At 37.5% G+C, this 18,417-nt stretch overlaps 3 protein-coding genes across 3 annotated transcripts in view; all 3 read right to left on the reverse strand.

Moving 5' to 3' along the window:
• vdac2 (voltage-dependent anion channel 2) overlaps nucleotides 1–4,926 on the reverse strand; it is a 9,944-nt gene extending 5,018 nt beyond the window's left edge. Inside the window, exons 1-6 of the mRNA XM_046070504.1 lie at nucleotides 4,760–4,926; nucleotides 3,379–3,450; nucleotides 3,201–3,250; nucleotides 2,009–2,161; nucleotides 1,835–1,887; nucleotides 519–746 (exon numbers count right to left, since the gene is read on the reverse strand). Coding sequence (XP_045926460.1) covers nucleotides 519–746; nucleotides 1,835–1,887; nucleotides 2,009–2,161; nucleotides 3,201–3,250; nucleotides 3,379–3,445 — 551 coding nt within the window. The 5' untranslated portion in view covers nucleotides 3,446–3,450; nucleotides 4,760–4,926. The remainder of the gene's footprint in view (nucleotides 1–518; nucleotides 747–1,834; nucleotides 1,888–2,008; nucleotides 2,162–3,200; nucleotides 3,251–3,378; nucleotides 3,451–4,759) is intronic.
• A 1,115-nt stretch (nucleotides 4,927–6,041) lies between these two features.
• LOC123984505 lies at nucleotides 6,042–8,758 on the reverse strand. The gene is made up of 8 exons (XM_046071422.1): nucleotides 8,713–8,758; nucleotides 8,264–8,581; nucleotides 7,691–8,002; nucleotides 7,484–7,583; nucleotides 7,154–7,248; nucleotides 6,968–7,007; nucleotides 6,671–6,713; nucleotides 6,042–6,562 (listed from the first exon to the last, which is right to left on the reverse strand). Coding segments are annotated over exons 1-7 (912 nt in total). The 3' UTR covers nucleotides 6,042–6,562; nucleotides 6,671–6,712.
• A 5,121-nt stretch (nucleotides 8,759–13,879) lies between these two features.
• Nucleotides 13,880–18,138, reverse strand: LOC123983693. Its single transcript, XM_046069975.1, has 10 exons — nucleotides 18,126–18,138; nucleotides 17,454–17,771; nucleotides 16,884–17,192; nucleotides 16,646–16,682; nucleotides 16,449–16,546; nucleotides 16,265–16,296; nucleotides 15,881–15,937; nucleotides 15,517–15,573; nucleotides 15,071–15,145; nucleotides 13,880–14,519 (listed from the first exon to the last, which is right to left on the reverse strand). Exons 2-10 carry the CDS (start codon nucleotides 17,758–17,760, stop codon nucleotides 14,490–14,492), a joined length of 1,002 nt encoding a protein of 333 aa, XP_045925931.1. The 5' UTR covers nucleotides 17,761–17,771; nucleotides 18,126–18,138; the 3' UTR covers nucleotides 13,880–14,489.
• Between the last annotated feature and the right edge of the window lie 279 nt (nucleotides 18,139–18,417).

Raw genomic sequence — 18,417 nt, forward strand, 5'->3', positions numbered from 1 at the left:
GGGGGGGGGGGGGGGGGGGGGGGGGGGTCTCTCGGGAATAAAAGAGGGGGAAATTATGATTACACACAGTTTATGTATAACCTGGAAGTATTTATTCAGCGATATCGGAGAACACAACACGTATTTTTCCTCACATGTATCACACTGCACTCTTTAGCACAAGTAAACAAACTTTATGTTCAGTTACTTGCTGGGTTTAACAAAGAGGCTGCTCTGCCGCATTCCTTCAGGCTGTTAAAGCTCGGCACATTGTATAGTTGTGTGTCATCCCAGCAAGCCACAGATAATTTGTGTTACATCTTTTGATTGCCTCATTGTAATTTTTATTTATTTATTTTTTTTATGTGGCCTTCTTGATTCATAGCATAAAAATCCCATAACCGTGTTGGCAGTTAAAAATCATTTTTCAACCTTCTGATGCACAACATATCACATGTATAGTTGTTCATAGATTAGGGGAAAAACAAAATTACAGATCAAGTGAACTGAAAGTTTCATGTGAAAGGTATTCTACTTACACATTGGTATGCAACTGGAAGTCTCCTGTCTTGTAGCCGATGGCAAAGTTGTTCTGGGTCATCTTGGATTTGGCAGTGTCAAAGCTCATCTGGTATCCGGCGAGCCACCCCTCGTAGCCGACGACAGCCGCTCCGTGGATGGTGGGGCCAGCAAAGTCAAAGTCAACATCACAGCCCAAGTTAACGTACTCGCGCTTGTAGGCGGTCTTAACTTTGCCACTCTTCTTGCTGTGGAACAGAAACACAGCTATGGTTAACCTTAATTGAAATCAAGTCAAAATAGGCACTAAGAAAGCACTTCTAGGACCAGGTTATATTTCCTGCACTGTGCCCATTTAAATGTGCTAATTTGTACTAATGTACTACTTTGTTCAAACAAGACTGCATCCTCGACAGTGTTGACACAAACAGGGATAGGCAGCATTGTTTTGTGTAATTCTGATATGCTTAGGTCTTCTGTTTTGATAGGTTTGAAGACATAACACACAAGTTCATGTAAAAGGTTTCCTAGTTTTTTAATGTGGTGAAACAATATTAGGAAAGTGCCCATTCCTTAATAGCAATTACCTCCCTTGGCCTCGTCCTCAACGCACCCAAGGGTGTTTCAGCACCCACTTTGGAAACCACTGCAATAGATTTGTGTTCCCTCAGAGATAATTCTGAACCTATGCACTGTGCATGCTGTCAGCTCAAGTAGCAAAAAGCATAAGAAATATATTTTTCTTCATAGGCCACATAGCTGGAACACTGAATAAATGATCAGCCACTATTTCACCAGCTAGGACCTTAAGAGTCATGGCTGACTCAAGTCTAGTTTGCTGGTCACTGCCAAAATCATTTTGCTCAATGCTGGTGTTTATTTCCCAGCCTGAGCATGACACTGGGGCCTTGGACACGCTGTATCAATGTAGCCACATCTCTCCACCCTCACCACTCTCAACATGAGAGGACACTTCCTCTGGGCCATGTGCCATATTCAACATGTGATTTACATCTCATAGAAAGCAAAAACATTAAGGATCACCTCAGTATCTGGGCTCAATAATAAACATAACAAAATCCTCTGAGAACAAAACATAATTAAAGCTAAAGTGCAGAACCCGACAGTCAACCACAGTAAGTAACAGACTAGCTCCATATTGGGACTGGGGTCACATGGCCAGCAACAACACTCGTCAGAAGCATGAACAGCATGGATCAGGTTGCCAAAGTTACTCACGTAGAGAGGCAACAGGCCGAGCAAACTATGTTTGTTAAGCAATGAGTTCAAGTAAAATTCACATGATTAAGAAATCATTTTTTAAAAACCATCTTACCCAGTGTTTGGAGAGAATGTTGTGTCAAAAGTCAGCTTCAGTCCCTTGGCAATCTGTGACACACAACAGAAAACATTTGACATAAAAGAAATTAATGTTGTTCTGTCATTCTCAGAGGGTAGAAACTTTTTTGTTAAATAACAGGTTTAGGAAATGTCTGAATATTGCCCTTACTTGATCTTCCACAGTGATTTCTGTCCCCAAGGTGTTGTCAGTGTTCCACTTCTCAGTGAAGGTCAGGCCGTATTCTGACCTCTTGTATTTAGTTTCCAGGCTGCCGGCAACTTTGCTGGTATCAGTGTTGGAGGAACCAGATGTTTTGAATTCCTGCAAGGGACAATTTTAGAGGAATGACAATCACAAGAAAAACTTAAGACAAGTTACTCTGGATGAAATAACTGAATGTAAAGAAACCCATTCAGTTTTCTCTTATAGCACAATCGGCAGTCAGGCCGATTGTACTATACTATATTTGTATTAATATTTCTCATTTCTTGGCCTTAAACCCAACCTTATTTTATGTTAATCACAAAAAGTATGTGTAATCTAGAAAGCTGTAACAACTGCTCATTGTCAGAGAAAATTAAACATTTTAACGTTTATCTTGGGCTCTGGGAACTTAATTATTATTTTTACCACTTTTCTTTTTTAGGGCTGAACAACTTTGAAAAAAATATCTAATAGCAATTATTTTTTACTGATACTGCAATATGATTTGTGATACTACGGGGGAATGAAAATTTCTCATTTTTATTTAAAAACATTCAAATGAATTACGGTGTGATTTTTGCTGGGATCTGTACCAAACAAATGTTTTACTAAGTCTCTAGAACATGATAAGTAGGCCAGGACATCACTGCAGCAAGATAATATTTATTTTAAAATGGTAGTTTGACACACACACACACACCCCCCCTTTAAACAAAAAAAATAATAATATTGCACCACAATTTGAAAATTGCAATTTGCCACATAGCGATTTCAGTAAAATTTCAATTCATTGTTCACTCCAAATAATATAAAATTATTTTAATGGGTTCACCAAATCATCATTTGTTAATAAAACTTTATCATTATCTGCAGACCTTGTAATCTGCACGGCTGAGTGGGGTTAAATATGAAGACTGGCACATTTATTGGAGGTTGGATATGCCGTCTTACTACCAATAAGACTTTATTGGCTGACAATGCCAATAAAGTCTTTTTAAACAGAGCCAGGAAGTGTCAAACATAAAGACATGTAAGCTAACTCACATTACAAAATTGACACCATCCTTTGCAACTTTACTGTGAAGTTTCATCACTATAGTGACTATAAAGTAAGTTCTAGTTTTGTGTTCTTAATCCACAAAAGAAATGAGCTTACCACTCCACTGGCCGACTTTGTCTTGACATCGAGCTTCACCAAGCCAAATCCTGAAGAAAACAATTGTTTTGCTCAAATTATTTAAATGCGGATTTAAAATCTACAACAGTATGTACACCTGCCAGTACAGAAGTTTTAACATCACACTACTACTTCATCACATGGTTACAAAACATACCATAGCCTTTGTTGAAGATGTCCTTGGCGGACTTGCCCAGATCAGCATAACAGGGAGGCACGGCCATTGTATCTGTAGACAGAAGCAAAACGCAATGCTCAAATTACTCCTTTGACATGAAGTATATATTTTCATAAGCTTGTGTATAGTTACAAAGAAACCCAAAATGTAATTATGAAGAAAGATTTCAATTAACAATTTAGCTCTCCTGCACAATTGAGTGTGACTTGCGGGTAACACTTATTTAACAGCTGCAAATGTCTGTCAGCGAAACTGTTACATAGCAAGCTACCTGCAAAGTTTCTATATCACGTAAAGATCATCAATATTTAAGGTTATAAGCAGGGATTGCAGTCTCATAAATATACTACATGCATTTATTTTATTGTGGGGCTACAGTATGTAATTGGTAGAAGCTATGAATGCATTGTGAGAATTATTTGTGCATAATATGAATATGCCAAACATTGGCTAGTATGGAAGATGCATTTTTTCTTGAAGCAAAAGAAACCAAGGCTGGTTCACATGCAACAGTATCTGTTCTTCCTGCCTACACCCGTTAAATCCAAAAGCTATACAGTGCATTAGTGGGCATTTATAACCAGACTCTTACCATCTGGTCATCGACCAGATCTTTCTTGCTGCACAGATTCACCTGTATTCACTGTATCTGTCAGCTCATGCTACGCAACACTGTGGGATATACAGCCTTTGCAGCACATTGTCCAAACCCCTTTTTAAGTCTCATGTTACCCAGTTGATGGTGAGTACTGACACTAACAGTGATGGTTTCACTTTACATACCTCCGGCAGAGTAACAGCATTCCAGTATTGCAGGTAGTCACATCAGAACTAGTGTGACAACCGATGGACAAGGTTACTGAGTGAGAGGGGAGCCATTTTGTCGCACTGGAGTGCCTAACATTGGCTCAGGCGTGGCCTTTATTAAACTACTGCTCCACGTGAATTGGCAGCCACAGCTAGGCTTGCCTCGGCACATGCCGGTGCAAATTAGCCGGGTGTGTTAATTAACTGGTCCGCTTGCACGATCAGCCAGCTAACACACCTCACTACTGCTAACTAGGCCATAGTGAGGTTATCCAAATGATGATAATGCTAACGTTAAAGTGGTGAGTTGTGATTTATTTTTACTGATAGATGCTTTACAGAACACCTGCCGCTTCAACAGAAGCATGAGACGTTTATTATAAAGCAAAACTCCCCAGCTTTCACTTTACATGTGTCAGATATGGAGCTAGCTTAGCTAAGTTAAGTTTGCTAGCCTACAGAGTACCGGTGTGTGTAAAGCACGCTTAAACACGAGTTACTGCTTGTTAACGAGTTGATTAACAGTGTCATACTTAATAAATGTGATTCTTACCAGTAGAAGATGGACCTAGCGATAAATTAGAGTGACTTTATTAGAGATGGTCCTCACACCGCACGGCAGAGGTAGGCGTCACCGGTTGGAGGGCGAGCTGAAGGAGACTGCACTGCAATGAAATCCAGACCCATCGCATCCCGGCTAAGGACCCAGGACAGCTACATATGTGCCTGAATAAAAATGCTTGTCACGGCCTTTTTATATACAGTCTATGGTCACGACCGTGGTTGCGTCACAGTTCAGGCTCTGGTCATAACAATAATGACACTTTTATTAGGGATGGGCGATACCAAACTTTTTTTTTAAATTAAAAGGCGGTAAAGCAGAAACCTACGACGGACTATTAGGGCCACATTGAGGAGTAAAAGAAATCAGAGATTATAACAATATAGTCGTAATATTACGAGAATAAAGTCATAATATTACGAGAATAAAGTCGTACTATTACGAGAATAAAGTAGTATTTTTAAACTACATGTTAGGGGAAATATCAGAAGAGCAGCCTGCAGCCTCCATGCGTTAAAATGAGGAACGTGGAGAATGTTGTGAAGTTATACTTTAATATAGGTTTGACAAATAACGAGATACTAAATCTTTTAGCACATCAGCACCAAATTATCACAAGTATCAGGACTTTGAAAAAACTATGCAATAAACTGTCTCTATTCTGAAGAATTAATCACACGGACTTGGAGGATATAGCCTCTTTTGTGGAAGAGGAAGTGACTGGTAGTGGTCGACTGCAAGGCTATCATTGGTTACATCTGCGTGCTATTAAAAGGTTGGTTCGGGGTTTCCCACGTTCCTCATTTTAACGCATGGAGGCAGGAGGCTACTCTTGACACTCAGTGACACTATGGGTTCTGTTTTCTCAGTGCCTAATCTGTACAGTATTGTTGTTTACCTCATAAAATGTGTGGTAATACTTAAATGCACAAAATAATGACAGCATTTATTTATCATAGTATGTTTCTTAAAGTAGCTTTAATGTGTTAAGCTAGCCCACTTTTTTTGAGTAGATTGTAGTGTATCTGCTTTCAAGAAAAAGGTAGTTTTTCTTGACTTTGGCTGAGTTGTTGGTCATACCAACTTACAAATTGCTAATTGAAATGTTTATAGCTTCACAAAGTTGGTGCAATATTAATATATACAAGTGTAAAATATTAAGTACTTCACTACTGCAAGTTTTTTAAAATCTTTATTCAGTTACATTTAACATTATGACGTATTCTCCAAACACATAAATGTGCCTTGATTTTTAAAGGAATGAAAACAGTATCAAAAATATTAATTATAATCTGTGCCTAGTATACTGAGTTTATAAGCATCCTGAAAATAGAAATCAGAATTATATTATTGTGAATTAAGAACAAGGAAACCAATATACATATATTGGGTGTAAGCTTGACTTGTTATTGCCCTTGTCAAACAACCAAGTCAGTGCTTCTTTGTAATGTTTTGCAGTTATGAAGAGGTAGCTACAAATGCATGGTGAAAAAACTAAACAAACAAACTTGGTGCTGAGACAACATGCAAGCGTACATAACACCTACATCTTTTCAACATGTTAGACAACAAACAAAAAAATGAGGAAGGAAGAACAAAGAAACTATGTATTGCAAAGCAAAAATACTGCAAGTTTGGAAGTGACTCAATTAAGGGGCACATTTTGACTTGGTGACACGCCTAACAACATGGTCTGCACAAAATATAGAACTACAATATGTGATAAGTGTCCCTTTGTCTGTCGCCTACCACAGAATATTATATTCCTTCCACATCAATCTCTGCATGCGACCACTGGGTAAAGAAAGAGACAGAGAGTTTCAATTTTTTTTGATAATTTCAAATTTGTATCATTTTGTTACTGGTGTGTAAAATAATATTGAGGTTTTACTGATTAATTACCTAACCTGAAGTTTTTTTAAATGTATTTTACTTCCTCTTCAGTCTGTTGAAGGAGGAGAAGCAAATTCATTTATGACTACACAATTTTACATCTACGTGACCACCTTAACAACACTAAATAATTGAATTCAGACATTAAATTCTAATTATAGTTACTGCTGCTTCTTAACAATAAAAGGTACAGTATATTCTTGAAGTAAACAAACAGAAAATACAATGATATCCTCTCTACTTCTATGGTGTAATGCAGTCGTCTCTGTGAAAAATGATATTGGGAAATGAACAAGCATATTTTACCATTGTTGTGCCTGATTGAATGATTCTACCTTGGTCTGCTCTAAAAGAGACCGTAAAACCAGCCGTTAGACTCTCAATACTCAGTGACGATAATGCATTAATATTCCTTTTTTCAAACAAAATATTTTAGAATAACCATTTTAAAAACATGAATTTGATCTATAGGTTCACCATATAAGTACTTACTGTATCTTTTGAACATAAACCAGATGAACAAGGTCACCATTACAAAGATCAACAAGCTCACGCGGATGATGAAGCTCTTCAAGAAACTGAAAGGGCTGCAGCATGTTAAGCATACAGGGCAAATTAATTAGAGAAAAAAACAGTGTTATTTAAACAATAGTCTAAAATCTAGTTATCATCCTGAACATATACTGCACTAGTTTTACAAAATCCTATGTTATTGTTCTTTAATTTTAGAACTTACCATCTAATATCAGCAAACACACAAAGACTGTTTTCTGGACTGCAAAATTTCTCTAAAAACTGTATGTTAATGCAAAAGCTACTCACTTTTGGTGTCCATCCTGAGCTGTGTGTGTGTCGCTTGCAAAGACAGAGGAGTGACTCACATGTTCAGGAGTGGGTGACAATGTGGTTAAATGTCTTGTTGCTGTAGGTGTGTGTATAATTCAAAAAAGCACCATGATTACCACTTTAATATGACAATAAATAATGCTCGTTGTACTTGACAAGTATTTCTACATTCTAATTACTTACAGTACTTACTAAAGGTAGGTTGCTCAGTAACAGTTAAATGCACCGGCATCTGAAAGTCTCCTTTGACACAATAATACCAGCCGCTGCTCTCTGTCCTCAGTCCACTCATAGTCACAGTGAAAACATTAGGGACACTTTTACTGATGGTCACACTTGTTCCATCTATTGATCCAGACTGATCTGCTACACAGGATCTGCCCAGCCTGCACCACTTTATTTCTCCAGAGTGACTGTTACTGTTACAATTGATGGTTATTTTTTGTCCATTAAGTCCTGTAATCCCCAGACGATTCACATAGAGACTGGGTGTACCTTAAGAGAAAACAAATAGTATTAAGTAGAAAATTGTGGACAGATTTTGGTACATGTTGGTGATGTTTCAAATGTGTCACAATACAACTGGTGAATAAATACTTTTCTTGTCCCTTACATTTATTCTTATCACTTTTGACTGACAAAGTAATTATTAAAAAAAGTATCTGCAGCAAACAATAAGACCCTCCTCAGTGTCCAAATGGTAAAAATTTCACAAAGGATTTGAAATGTGCATAATGAAGCTTTAAGGATTCTTACCTGTTGTGACTGACAGATGAAAATACTCTCCAACATCTGACCCTCCATCAATCTCCACAGCACACCAGTAATATTTGTCCCTTTCTGTCAGATCTTTTATAGTTACAGTGAAGATTCTTCTGCTTTTATCATCAGAGATTGAAAACCTTCCTGAATTTGGCTGGTTTGTTCTAACTGCATATGAGCAGTAGGACCAATAATATCCTTCACACAAGTATTTCACGTTGTTCATGTATTGTGAGTCATAGAGACATGGGATAGTGACTGAATCTCCAGCCTTCACTGATACTTGACTGATTGTAGTCATGCTACAAATTCCTGCAATAAGAACAAACACAGTATTTTAGTTGATGTTCACTAACTCTCGTCTTTCCTCTCATGAGCTGCCTTGTGTGGAAGTTATATAATTGTCGTCATTAATATCATCTAACATGACCCTTGTGACTGACCTGTGAGTCCAGTGAGGATGAGAAGAAAGCTGAGATGAACAGTCATGTTGGTGAGTGAGCAGACTGAGACCTGAACCAAGGCACCCACAGACTGATTTTCTACTTCCTCATTTCCCCCAAATATGCAATTGCGACAGTTAAAATATATCTTCCTCCTACTGTGGTCAGACAGTTGCAGTTGGTTGGATGGTTTGACCAGCTATGGCTCACTTTCAGAATAAAATTTACAGTAGACTTGGGGGCAAGGTTCAGTGGATACAAAATTTTAGAACAAAAGACCAGCACTCCAAGCATATTATATATATATATTAACAATGCTTGAAGATGAAACTAGTAAATATTATAACATTAACGACTTTGCGCATTTACCACTTAATTTCCTGCATTCTGAACACAATTTATGGAGGAAATGTCTTTATTTATATGAAGGGAAACAAAATTAAGGTGGTGGGTGACAATTAAAAATATAATGGAATACAATGCAGTAATCAGCTTTTGGACAATGCACATTTGTTTCTTCTATATTTCAGTTGCATTGCATGTTTTCCTATTGTGCATTGTTTCATTTGTTAGTAAACATTTTCGCCCCATCCAGGCTGTGCTCCAGGCTTGGTCGGTTCACCACAAGTGACATTGACGAGCTACATTCAGCACACGGCTGCTTGAGAGGCACCCGAGCTTCTCTTCTCCCTTGTTTATCTCCGCCGACAGAGATTAGCAGGCAGGTGAGAACGGGAACAGGTGAATGTCACGTAGTGCCCAGAGAACCTGATACGGAGAGGGCAGAGTTGGGAGAAGTTCCGGTACGCAAGAAAATGTCCCGCTACGCCCGGTAAGAGTAAAACGTTGTGGTGGCGGTGGTGCATTCCAGCCCACTTCAAGCATTTGTTATTAATGCTTTAAAATTAAAATTAGAGTCCAGTGTTTATTTTGGTTCTCAAAAGTGGTGAAATAAAATGATTTTGATTTCTGAAACAACCCCTCAGTCTGACTCTTGAATACCACGGTTACCACTGTATTCCAGCCTTGAGGAAACGAAATTATTTTCAGCACTGCAGGATTCAACTGTTTTCTTGTTCATCTTATGACACAATACACTCCAAGTTTGTTCTTTTAGCCTCATTCAATTACATTTAATCATTTATTTTCAAAACTGCAATATTCCCGAATGTGCATTGAGGTATGAACACTCATATTCATTCATATATTAGTTAAAACACAGACAAAATACACTAGACGTTTTTCAACATCCCAAAAATACAAGTCTGAATTATTAACCATTTTAACAGTGAATGGTCTTTTCAAACACTTTGCAATCTTAGTGTTTACTAAAGTGTTTCTACATATTTCCCAAAACAGCATTTAAGAGCAAATGCATGTCAGATGTGTTTAGCGTTGAAGATACTGAATACACAATACAACGTAACTTATGTCTGTCAGTAATAGAGATATGGGATAGTGATGCTCCCTGCGGAAGAGATGAATACAATAGAAGAGTATAGGGAGAGGAGGAAGATAACAACAGAAGGGGGAAGATTAATAATGAATAATTATTAATAATGAATTTGTCTTGGTTTAATTTTATTTTGTTATTTTGTAATTTTAACATCATTCATTTTACATCAAACTTCACTTAACAGACAAAATCATCGTTCGTGATAAAGTATCAACAAAAACACTAAAATCTTAAATAAAACATATTTTTTCATTCCTCCTGCAGGTTCTGAAGTTTCTTAGATGCTCTTAGGTAATATGAGTGGGTAAGGAGGCAGTCGTCTACAGTCATTTCTAAGAGTGTAGAATGCTTTTGTTGTTGTTTTTGGGAATAATAATAATGATAATAATCTTTATTTGTAGAGCACTTTTCAAAAACAAGTTACAAAGTGCTTTAACAAGTATAAAGACAATAATACCCAAAAGACAATAATACAAAAACAATACATGATAAAAGCAAGAAAACATTGAAAAGACCAAAATACACGTTTAAGATAAATATAAAATAAGTAATATAGAATAAAATAAAAGGGATAAAATAAAGTCAAATAAGGAAAGGGAAAGGCTCTCCTATAAAAGTATGTTTTAAGAAGGGACTTCAAATAGTTCACTGACTCAGCCGACCTGATTTCCTCGGGCAGGCTGTTCCAGAGCCTCGGGGCCCTGACAGCAAACGCTCTGTCCCCTTTAGTTTTCAGTCGAGACTCTGGAACAGACAACAGACTTCTGCCCGAGGATCTCAAGGTACGTGCTGGTGTGTATGGGACTAAAATGTCAGAAATATAACAAGGCGAGAGGCCATGAAGAGCTTTAAAATTGATCAATAAAATTTTAAAGTCAATTGTAAAACATACTGGGAGTCAGTGTAATGAAGCTAAAATAGGGGTGATGTGGTCATATTTCTTTGTTCTGGTTAAAAGCCTGGTAGCTGAGTTCTGGACAGTTGGAGTCGATCAGTAGATTTTTGGCTTAAACAAGTGAAAAGGCTGTTGCAATAATACAGGCGTGATGAGATGAAGGCGTGTAAAATGGTCTCGGTGTCCTTAAAAATGAACATAGATCGAATTTTTGTTGATCAAAACATGATTGAACAAGCTTTGTGGTGTGCTGCTCAAAATTTAAATTACTATAAAACCAAACACCAAGATTCTTTGCAACAGGCTTAATGTGATTTACTAGGGAACCAGCAGATGGCAGTATTTGTTTTGCCATCTGCTGGGACCCAATGACCAGGATTTCTGTTTTGTCTGAGTTTAGCTGAAGGAAATAATTTGTATAAATAACATCCATTTTTTAACTTCACAAAGGCAGTTGTTAAGTGAACTCAGCATTCCAGGGTCTGTAGATCTGACGAGAAAGTACATTTGTGTGTCATCAGCGTAAATATAAAGAGAAATACCATGTTTATGGATAATATGTCCAAGGGGAAGCAGAACAAAATGGGTCCTAAGAACGACCCCTGAGGCACACCATATTTAACTGGACAGAACGAAGACACAGTTGTTTACCGACACACAGAACTTCCTATTTGATATATAAGGTTGAGGACCCAAACGCAGGACACAAGAGCTGAGCAGGTTCAGTTCAATATTTAATTAACTGAGGGCGTACTCAAAATAGCGGCAGATACAACAAGTCCAACGAAAACCAGGTTATCCATTTAGAACCAAAAATCCATAAGAAGGTAGGGAGCAGGAGCAGAGCAAACACACCTATGAGATTAACCACAATGATCCAACACAGACTGAACAGAACACAGGCATTAAGTAGTGAGGCAAACGATCGGGGCGGGAACATAAAACAGGTGGATCACCTCAAGGAGAACAGAACAGGAAGCAAAGCTAGACAACACCACCCGGGCACGGAAGATTACAAAATAAAACAGGAAGTAAAGTGCACAGGAACACACCAGGACAGATCTACCAAAGCAAAAAACAAACTATGGAAAGACAGGGGCATGGACTGAGACCGGACCAAACACAGAAATACACAGACCAGGAATAACATTAACATGAACTAAAGTACAGAACTAAGAACTAAACAAGACTACACAGAGAACCACAGAACTAAAAACGGACTTAAACAGGAAAGACATGAACACAAAACCACACTCCTAACAGATCCCCACCTAGTGCCTCAGTCTGTCTAACATGATGTTGTGATCAATGGTGTCAAAAGCAGCGCTAAGGTCCAGGAGTACCAGGACTGAGCACATACCTTCATCAGCAGACATTAAAAGGTCATTAGTGACTTTAAGCGGGGCAGTCTCAGTGCTGTGGTACTTTCTGAAACCAGACTGAAACTTTTCAAATAATTTGTTATTTTCCAGTACAGTGAGCAGCTGTTTGGACACAATTCTTTCTGAAATCTTTGCTATAAAAGGCAGTTTTGAAATTGTTTTAAAATTTTGTGGGAGGGAGGGATCTAAACCAGGTTTCTTTAAAAGTGGGTTCATGTAAGCCGATTTAAAATAATCAGGGACACAACCAGTAGATAGGGAGCTGTTAAAAACAGAGATCAAATGGGGGCCAACAGAATCCATTACTTTCATTAAAAACTTTGTAGGTATTACATCAAGTGGGCTGGAGGACACTCTCATTTGTGGTACTGTTTTTAAAAGCTCAGACAAGTCGATGGGATAAAACTGGTTAAAACTCTCTTGTTGATGGTGAGGAACCTCACAGTAAGAGCCAGTGGGGGTAATAGAGGCTCTGATTGTCACCACCTTATTGGTAAAATAAGATAAAAACAATTCACAGTCATCATTACTACCAGCTGAGGCACAAGGAGGGGTTGGGTTTACCAGCTGATCCACAGTCTTAAACAGAAACCTGGGATTGTGTTTATGTGTAGTAATGAGTTCAGAAAAATTGTGTGTTCTCGCATCCTTAGTCATGTTATTGTAGTTAATTAATAAATCCTTCAGACTGAGGTAATGGACTTGGAGACTGGATTTTTTCCATTTGCGCTCTGCTTTCCTGCATTCCCTTTTTAGGCTGCGAATGCTGTCATTTATCCAGGGTTGCTTACTAGCTTTAGACGTAGGCCTAACCTTTAGAGGAGCAGTAATATTTAGTGATGACAAGCAGATATGATTGAAGTGATCAACCAGATTGTTGGTGTTGGAATCAGACAGGTGTTGGCTTTGGCTCTGAAAGAATGTGCAAAACTTTGAAACACTTTGTTCATTAAAGATGCGAGAACACACGGAGCTTGGAGAGGTGGCATGAGTAACAGGCAAATTGCAGCTAAAAACAATACATTTATACAATACAATTATTATTAACAAATATTAATATATAAGTTGCAGCCCTCCAAGAGTGAGCACTTCAAAGGAGTTAAATTCATCACAGCGTACTTGATGACATTTAAAATTTTTCCTATACACGCTCACTAGCCCACCACCACGACCACTGACCCTCAGTTGACTAAAACAATCATATTGAGGCGGACACAGTTCAGCTAGCTGGCTATAGTCATTCATTTGCAACCATGATTCAGTTAAAAACATAATATCTAGATTTGCAGACAAGATAAAATCATTTAAGACAGTGATCTCACATTGAAGAGAGCCATTTTAAATGAGTTTGTTCTGGGTGCTGGAGTTGGTGCAGTTGTCCTAATCCTTATAAGATTACTATGATTTCTGTGTGGGATGTGCACATTTCGGTTTACTGGCCTATGCGTGATGATGACAGGAATAGAAGTCTTTGGAACAGTGCTGGGAGCAGACGGCTTTACATGCCAGCAGGTGGAGACAGTTGTTAGTGGCAGTGAGGTAGAGATCTGATCAGTGACCGGTGGTGTGTCCAGATGTGCTGCATGAATGATTAGTCATTCACGTAATCCATATATGTGAGCAGCTAACATTTCTGAGCCCTGTTTGTTTGGGTGAAATCCGTCTGTCTTAAAAAGAGACACTCTTTTCCAGAAAATATTAAAGTTATCGACATAACACACACCATTTAGGTTGGAAACACCTGTTAGGTAGAAGAAGGTTTGAAAGAGGGATTTTACAACCATCTGAGCTTAAAGTTGTTTTTGGGAAACAACGTCCAGATCAGTGCTTGTTAGAAATGTTTTGCAGCTATGCAGAGGAAGGTAAAAAAAAAATTGAGAACATGTGTTCAAGTAAGTTACTGAATAACCAAACAATAATAGTTTACAAAACATTACAACACTATCATCAAAAAGAGTCCAATGACAGTCATGGAGATATGATATAAGGGCATTAGTAGTAGCAGAAACATTTACAAGTTGTGATGATGCTGAGCCAACCTGCTCTATATTACATCAACAGCTTTTGCTTCAACCTGTTGGAAAACAGATAAAATGACGAATTAGGAAGACAATTTGAGAAGAAAGTTCAAAGACAATCCAGACTAAGAATCTGCAGCCACTAGCGGCTCTCTGAGGCTGCACTTAGGCATAGTGGTGTTTTGAGCTAAATGTTAACTTTAGCATGCTAACATGTCCACAATGAAAATGCTAACGTACTGATGTTTAGCATGTACGTTTACGTTGTTCACCATTTTACTTTAGCATATTCATGCTAACATTTACTAATTAGCACTAAAAACCAAGCAAAACTGAGGCTGATGGTAATGCCATTAGCTTAGCAGGTATTTGGTCATAAGCAAATGAAAATTTTGACCTGATGATGGCACTGAATAAAAGGTGTATCATCAAATCTGTTTGGATACATCCTCTGAACACAAGGAATGTCTATACAAAATTGTATAATAGTCTATGGTGGTGGACTGACAAATCCAGAATGACATTGCCATCTGTGCATTAGCATCGTGGCAAAAAAAATTAGGGAAAAAAAGGTGCACTAACAATGTGAGTTTGGATTAAAATTTACCCTTTGGACATTTTGTTGTTGTACAATAACCACAGAGCTGTATGTCACATCCGCGTGACTCTGAGCATCTGATCTCTGGGCAAGAAAGAAGGGACAGATGGCAAACACAGATCAGTTGAACAGTTTTAACTTTTTTTGTTTTATTCCATTATAAATGTGTATGGTGCAAGGTTTCGTCTTAACACTGGAGGGGACGCATATTGAGCTGGGGGTATAGGTTAGGGTTAGCGTTGAACACTTAATTTCCTGCATTCTGGTGATTTTGTTTCTGTTCTAATTTTGACTTCCTTTTTGGCAACCATTTATAGTGGAAATGTTTATTTATGTAAAGGGAAACTTTTCTATCAAATTATTGCAGGGGACTAGTGTTATAGTCAAGACAACCCAAACTGAGTAGAAACAATCAGTAGTCGCAATATAAGTTATGGTTTTAGTGGAAGTACTACCTTGCTTGACATTTTTCCCATGTAATTAATATTACTGTATGTTACGTCCTCTTCAGCCTGATGAAGGAACAAACCAAATGTTATTACTTTACACACTGTTAGACTAGATTAGTTCAACATGACCACCTTTGTGAAAAATAGTAAGCTTGAAGCATTTCATATGCAGTAATGAAAAAAGAGGAAGTACCATAAGGATTTATTAAAACCTTATTCAATAGCCACATTTGTTGTGATCACATAGTTAAATTGAGTTCTGATAATGGTGATAAAAAGAAAATATAAATATATATGAGGAAGGTCTTGTTAAAAAAAAGAAAAAAGAAACATATGGTTCGCCCCCAATCATTTTCACACAGTCCCTTACCTGGCCTGAAGTTTTTCTCTTTTTCTTAACGGTACTGTATGTTACTTCTGCTTCAGGCTGTGTTGAAAAAGGAAACCAAATGTCAGATGGAAAAAAAGAATGGCAGGTATGAATCAATAACCATAACTGCTTCATTAATTAAACCTATTGCCACATTTGTGATCACATATGTGCTTACTGTATTCTTCTATTAAACAATACACAAAATGTTGGGGATTTTTATGTACTATAACTATTAGATATTCTGCAGGGATATTATGTAGTCCTGTAGCTGCAATGGGACAGCATAGTCACAGCCATTTTTACGTTCTATGTCCCTTTGTGTAGCAATTTTGTAAAAATAAAACAAAAAAAAGGAGTGGGAAATGCATCAGCATGTCTTACTGTTGTGGCTGACAGTTCCGCTTTGGTGTGCCCTATAATTTGGAAATAAAAGTGAACTTAAGACACTCAAAGCTCAATGCCAGAGCCAAAGCTCAAATGTAGTTTTCATTTAAAGTAACAATATTTATGAATAAAAAACAGTTTTAGCATGAATTGTTTTGATCAAATTTTAGCGTGAACTTACTGTGTCTGTTTAACATAAACCAGATGAACAAGGTCACAATTACAATGAAGATCAATACACTCAAAGGGATGATGAGGCTCTTTAGGTCAAATGGAACACTGCAGCATACATTGAAAGCACACAGTGCAAATTAATTAAGATGAACAGACTTGTTTAAACAGTCCAGCAATATAGTTACAAATGCAAAGCCTTCTGACCTGCGCTGCTCAGCCTGGACTGTTGTTGGTGTTTGGTCTGCAAAACAGAGGTGAGATTCACAGTCTCAGGAGTATGTCATATGACAGTAAATGGCTTGTCGCTTTTACTGTAAATATAATCCAAAATCCTATTCTCTCGTCCATGTTAAATAAAACATTTACAAATGACTTAAGGCCCTATTTGACAAGTATTTATAATTTATTTCTAATTTTTTGGATAATACAACTTATTACTTACAGTAGTTACTAGTGGTAGGTTGCTCAGTAACAGTTAAATGCACCGGCATCTGAAAGTCTCCTTTGACGCAGTAATACCAGCCGCTGCTCTCTGTCCTCAGTCCACTCATAGTCACAGTGAAAACATTAGGGACACTTTTACTGATGGTCACACTTGTTCCATCTATTGATCCAGACTGATCTGTCACACAGGATCTACCCAGCCTGCACCACTTTATTTCTCCAGAGTTACTGTAGTTACAATTGATGGTTACATTTTGTCCATTAAGTCCTGCAATCTCCTGATGATTCACATAGAGACTGGGTGTACCTTAAGAGAAAACAAATAATATTAAGTAGAAACTTGTGGACAGATTTTGATACATGTTGGCGATGTTTCAAATGTGTCACAATACAACTGGTGAATAAATACTTTTCTTGTCCCTTACATTTATTCTTATCACTTTTGACTGACAAAGTAATTATTAAAAAAAGTATCTGCAGCAAACAATAAGACCCTCCTCAGTGTCCAAATGGTAAAAATTTCACAAAGGATTTGAAATGTGCATAATGAAGCTTTAAGGATTCTTACCTGTTGTGACTGACAGATGAAAATACTCTCCAACATCTGACCCTCCATCAATCTCCACAGCACACCAGTAATATTTGTCCCTTTCTGTCAGATCTTTTATAGTTACAGTGAAGATTCTTCTGCTTTTATCATCAGAGATTGAAAACCTTCCTGAATTTGGCTGGTTTGTTCTAACTGCATATGAGCAGTAGGACCAATAATATCCTTCACACAAGTATTTCACGTTGTTCATGTATTGTGAGTCATAGAGACATGGGATAGTGACTGAATCTCCAGCCTTCACTGATACTTGACTGATTGTAGTCATGCTACAAATTCCTGCAATAAGAACAAATACACTATTTTAGTTGATATTCACTATTATCTTCTTTCACATGACCGGCCTGTTGTGGAAGTTTATATTTGCTGTTGTTTCAAGTATTAGGTTATTAATGTCTTCAAAACATAGGTATGAAATATAAAATTGGAGGGAATTACTTGTCCAACTGACAGTTATCATTATTTGAATTTGAATTGAATTCTTTATTTGGAACATGCAAGAGAAAGTATTAAAAAAATAAAACAATGTTTAAAAAAAATAGGAGAAAAATTATTGATTATCATCATCTTCTGACAGAACCATCAGCAGCACAAGACATACACTGTTAAAAAAAAAAAATTCATGTAACTGACCTGTGAGTCCAGTGAGGATGAGAAGAAGGCTGAGATGCAAAGCCATGTCAGTAAGTGAGCAGACATAACACAATGAACCTCTGTGAAAGTGAACGGCTACTTCCTAATTTCCTAATTATGACTATGCAACAGTTTGTCAGTCTGTCTTCCTCCTATTGTAAGGAAGTTGCGTTACATTGGTTAGTTGAATGATGTATAAATATATACAGCTAGAGTGTACTTTCCAAATATGCTTAATTGTTTTCTGGTATGGTTTCAGTTCACCTTTAATAATCAACTAGGAATGTCCAAA

This window comes from Micropterus dolomieu, linkage group LG15, assembly GCF_021292245.1.
Source record: "Micropterus dolomieu isolate WLL.071019.BEF.003 ecotype Adirondacks linkage group LG15, ASM2129224v1, whole genome shotgun sequence".
In the NCBI taxonomy this organism is placed as follows: Eukaryota; Metazoa; Chordata; class Actinopteri; order Centrarchiformes; family Centrarchidae; genus Micropterus; species Micropterus dolomieu.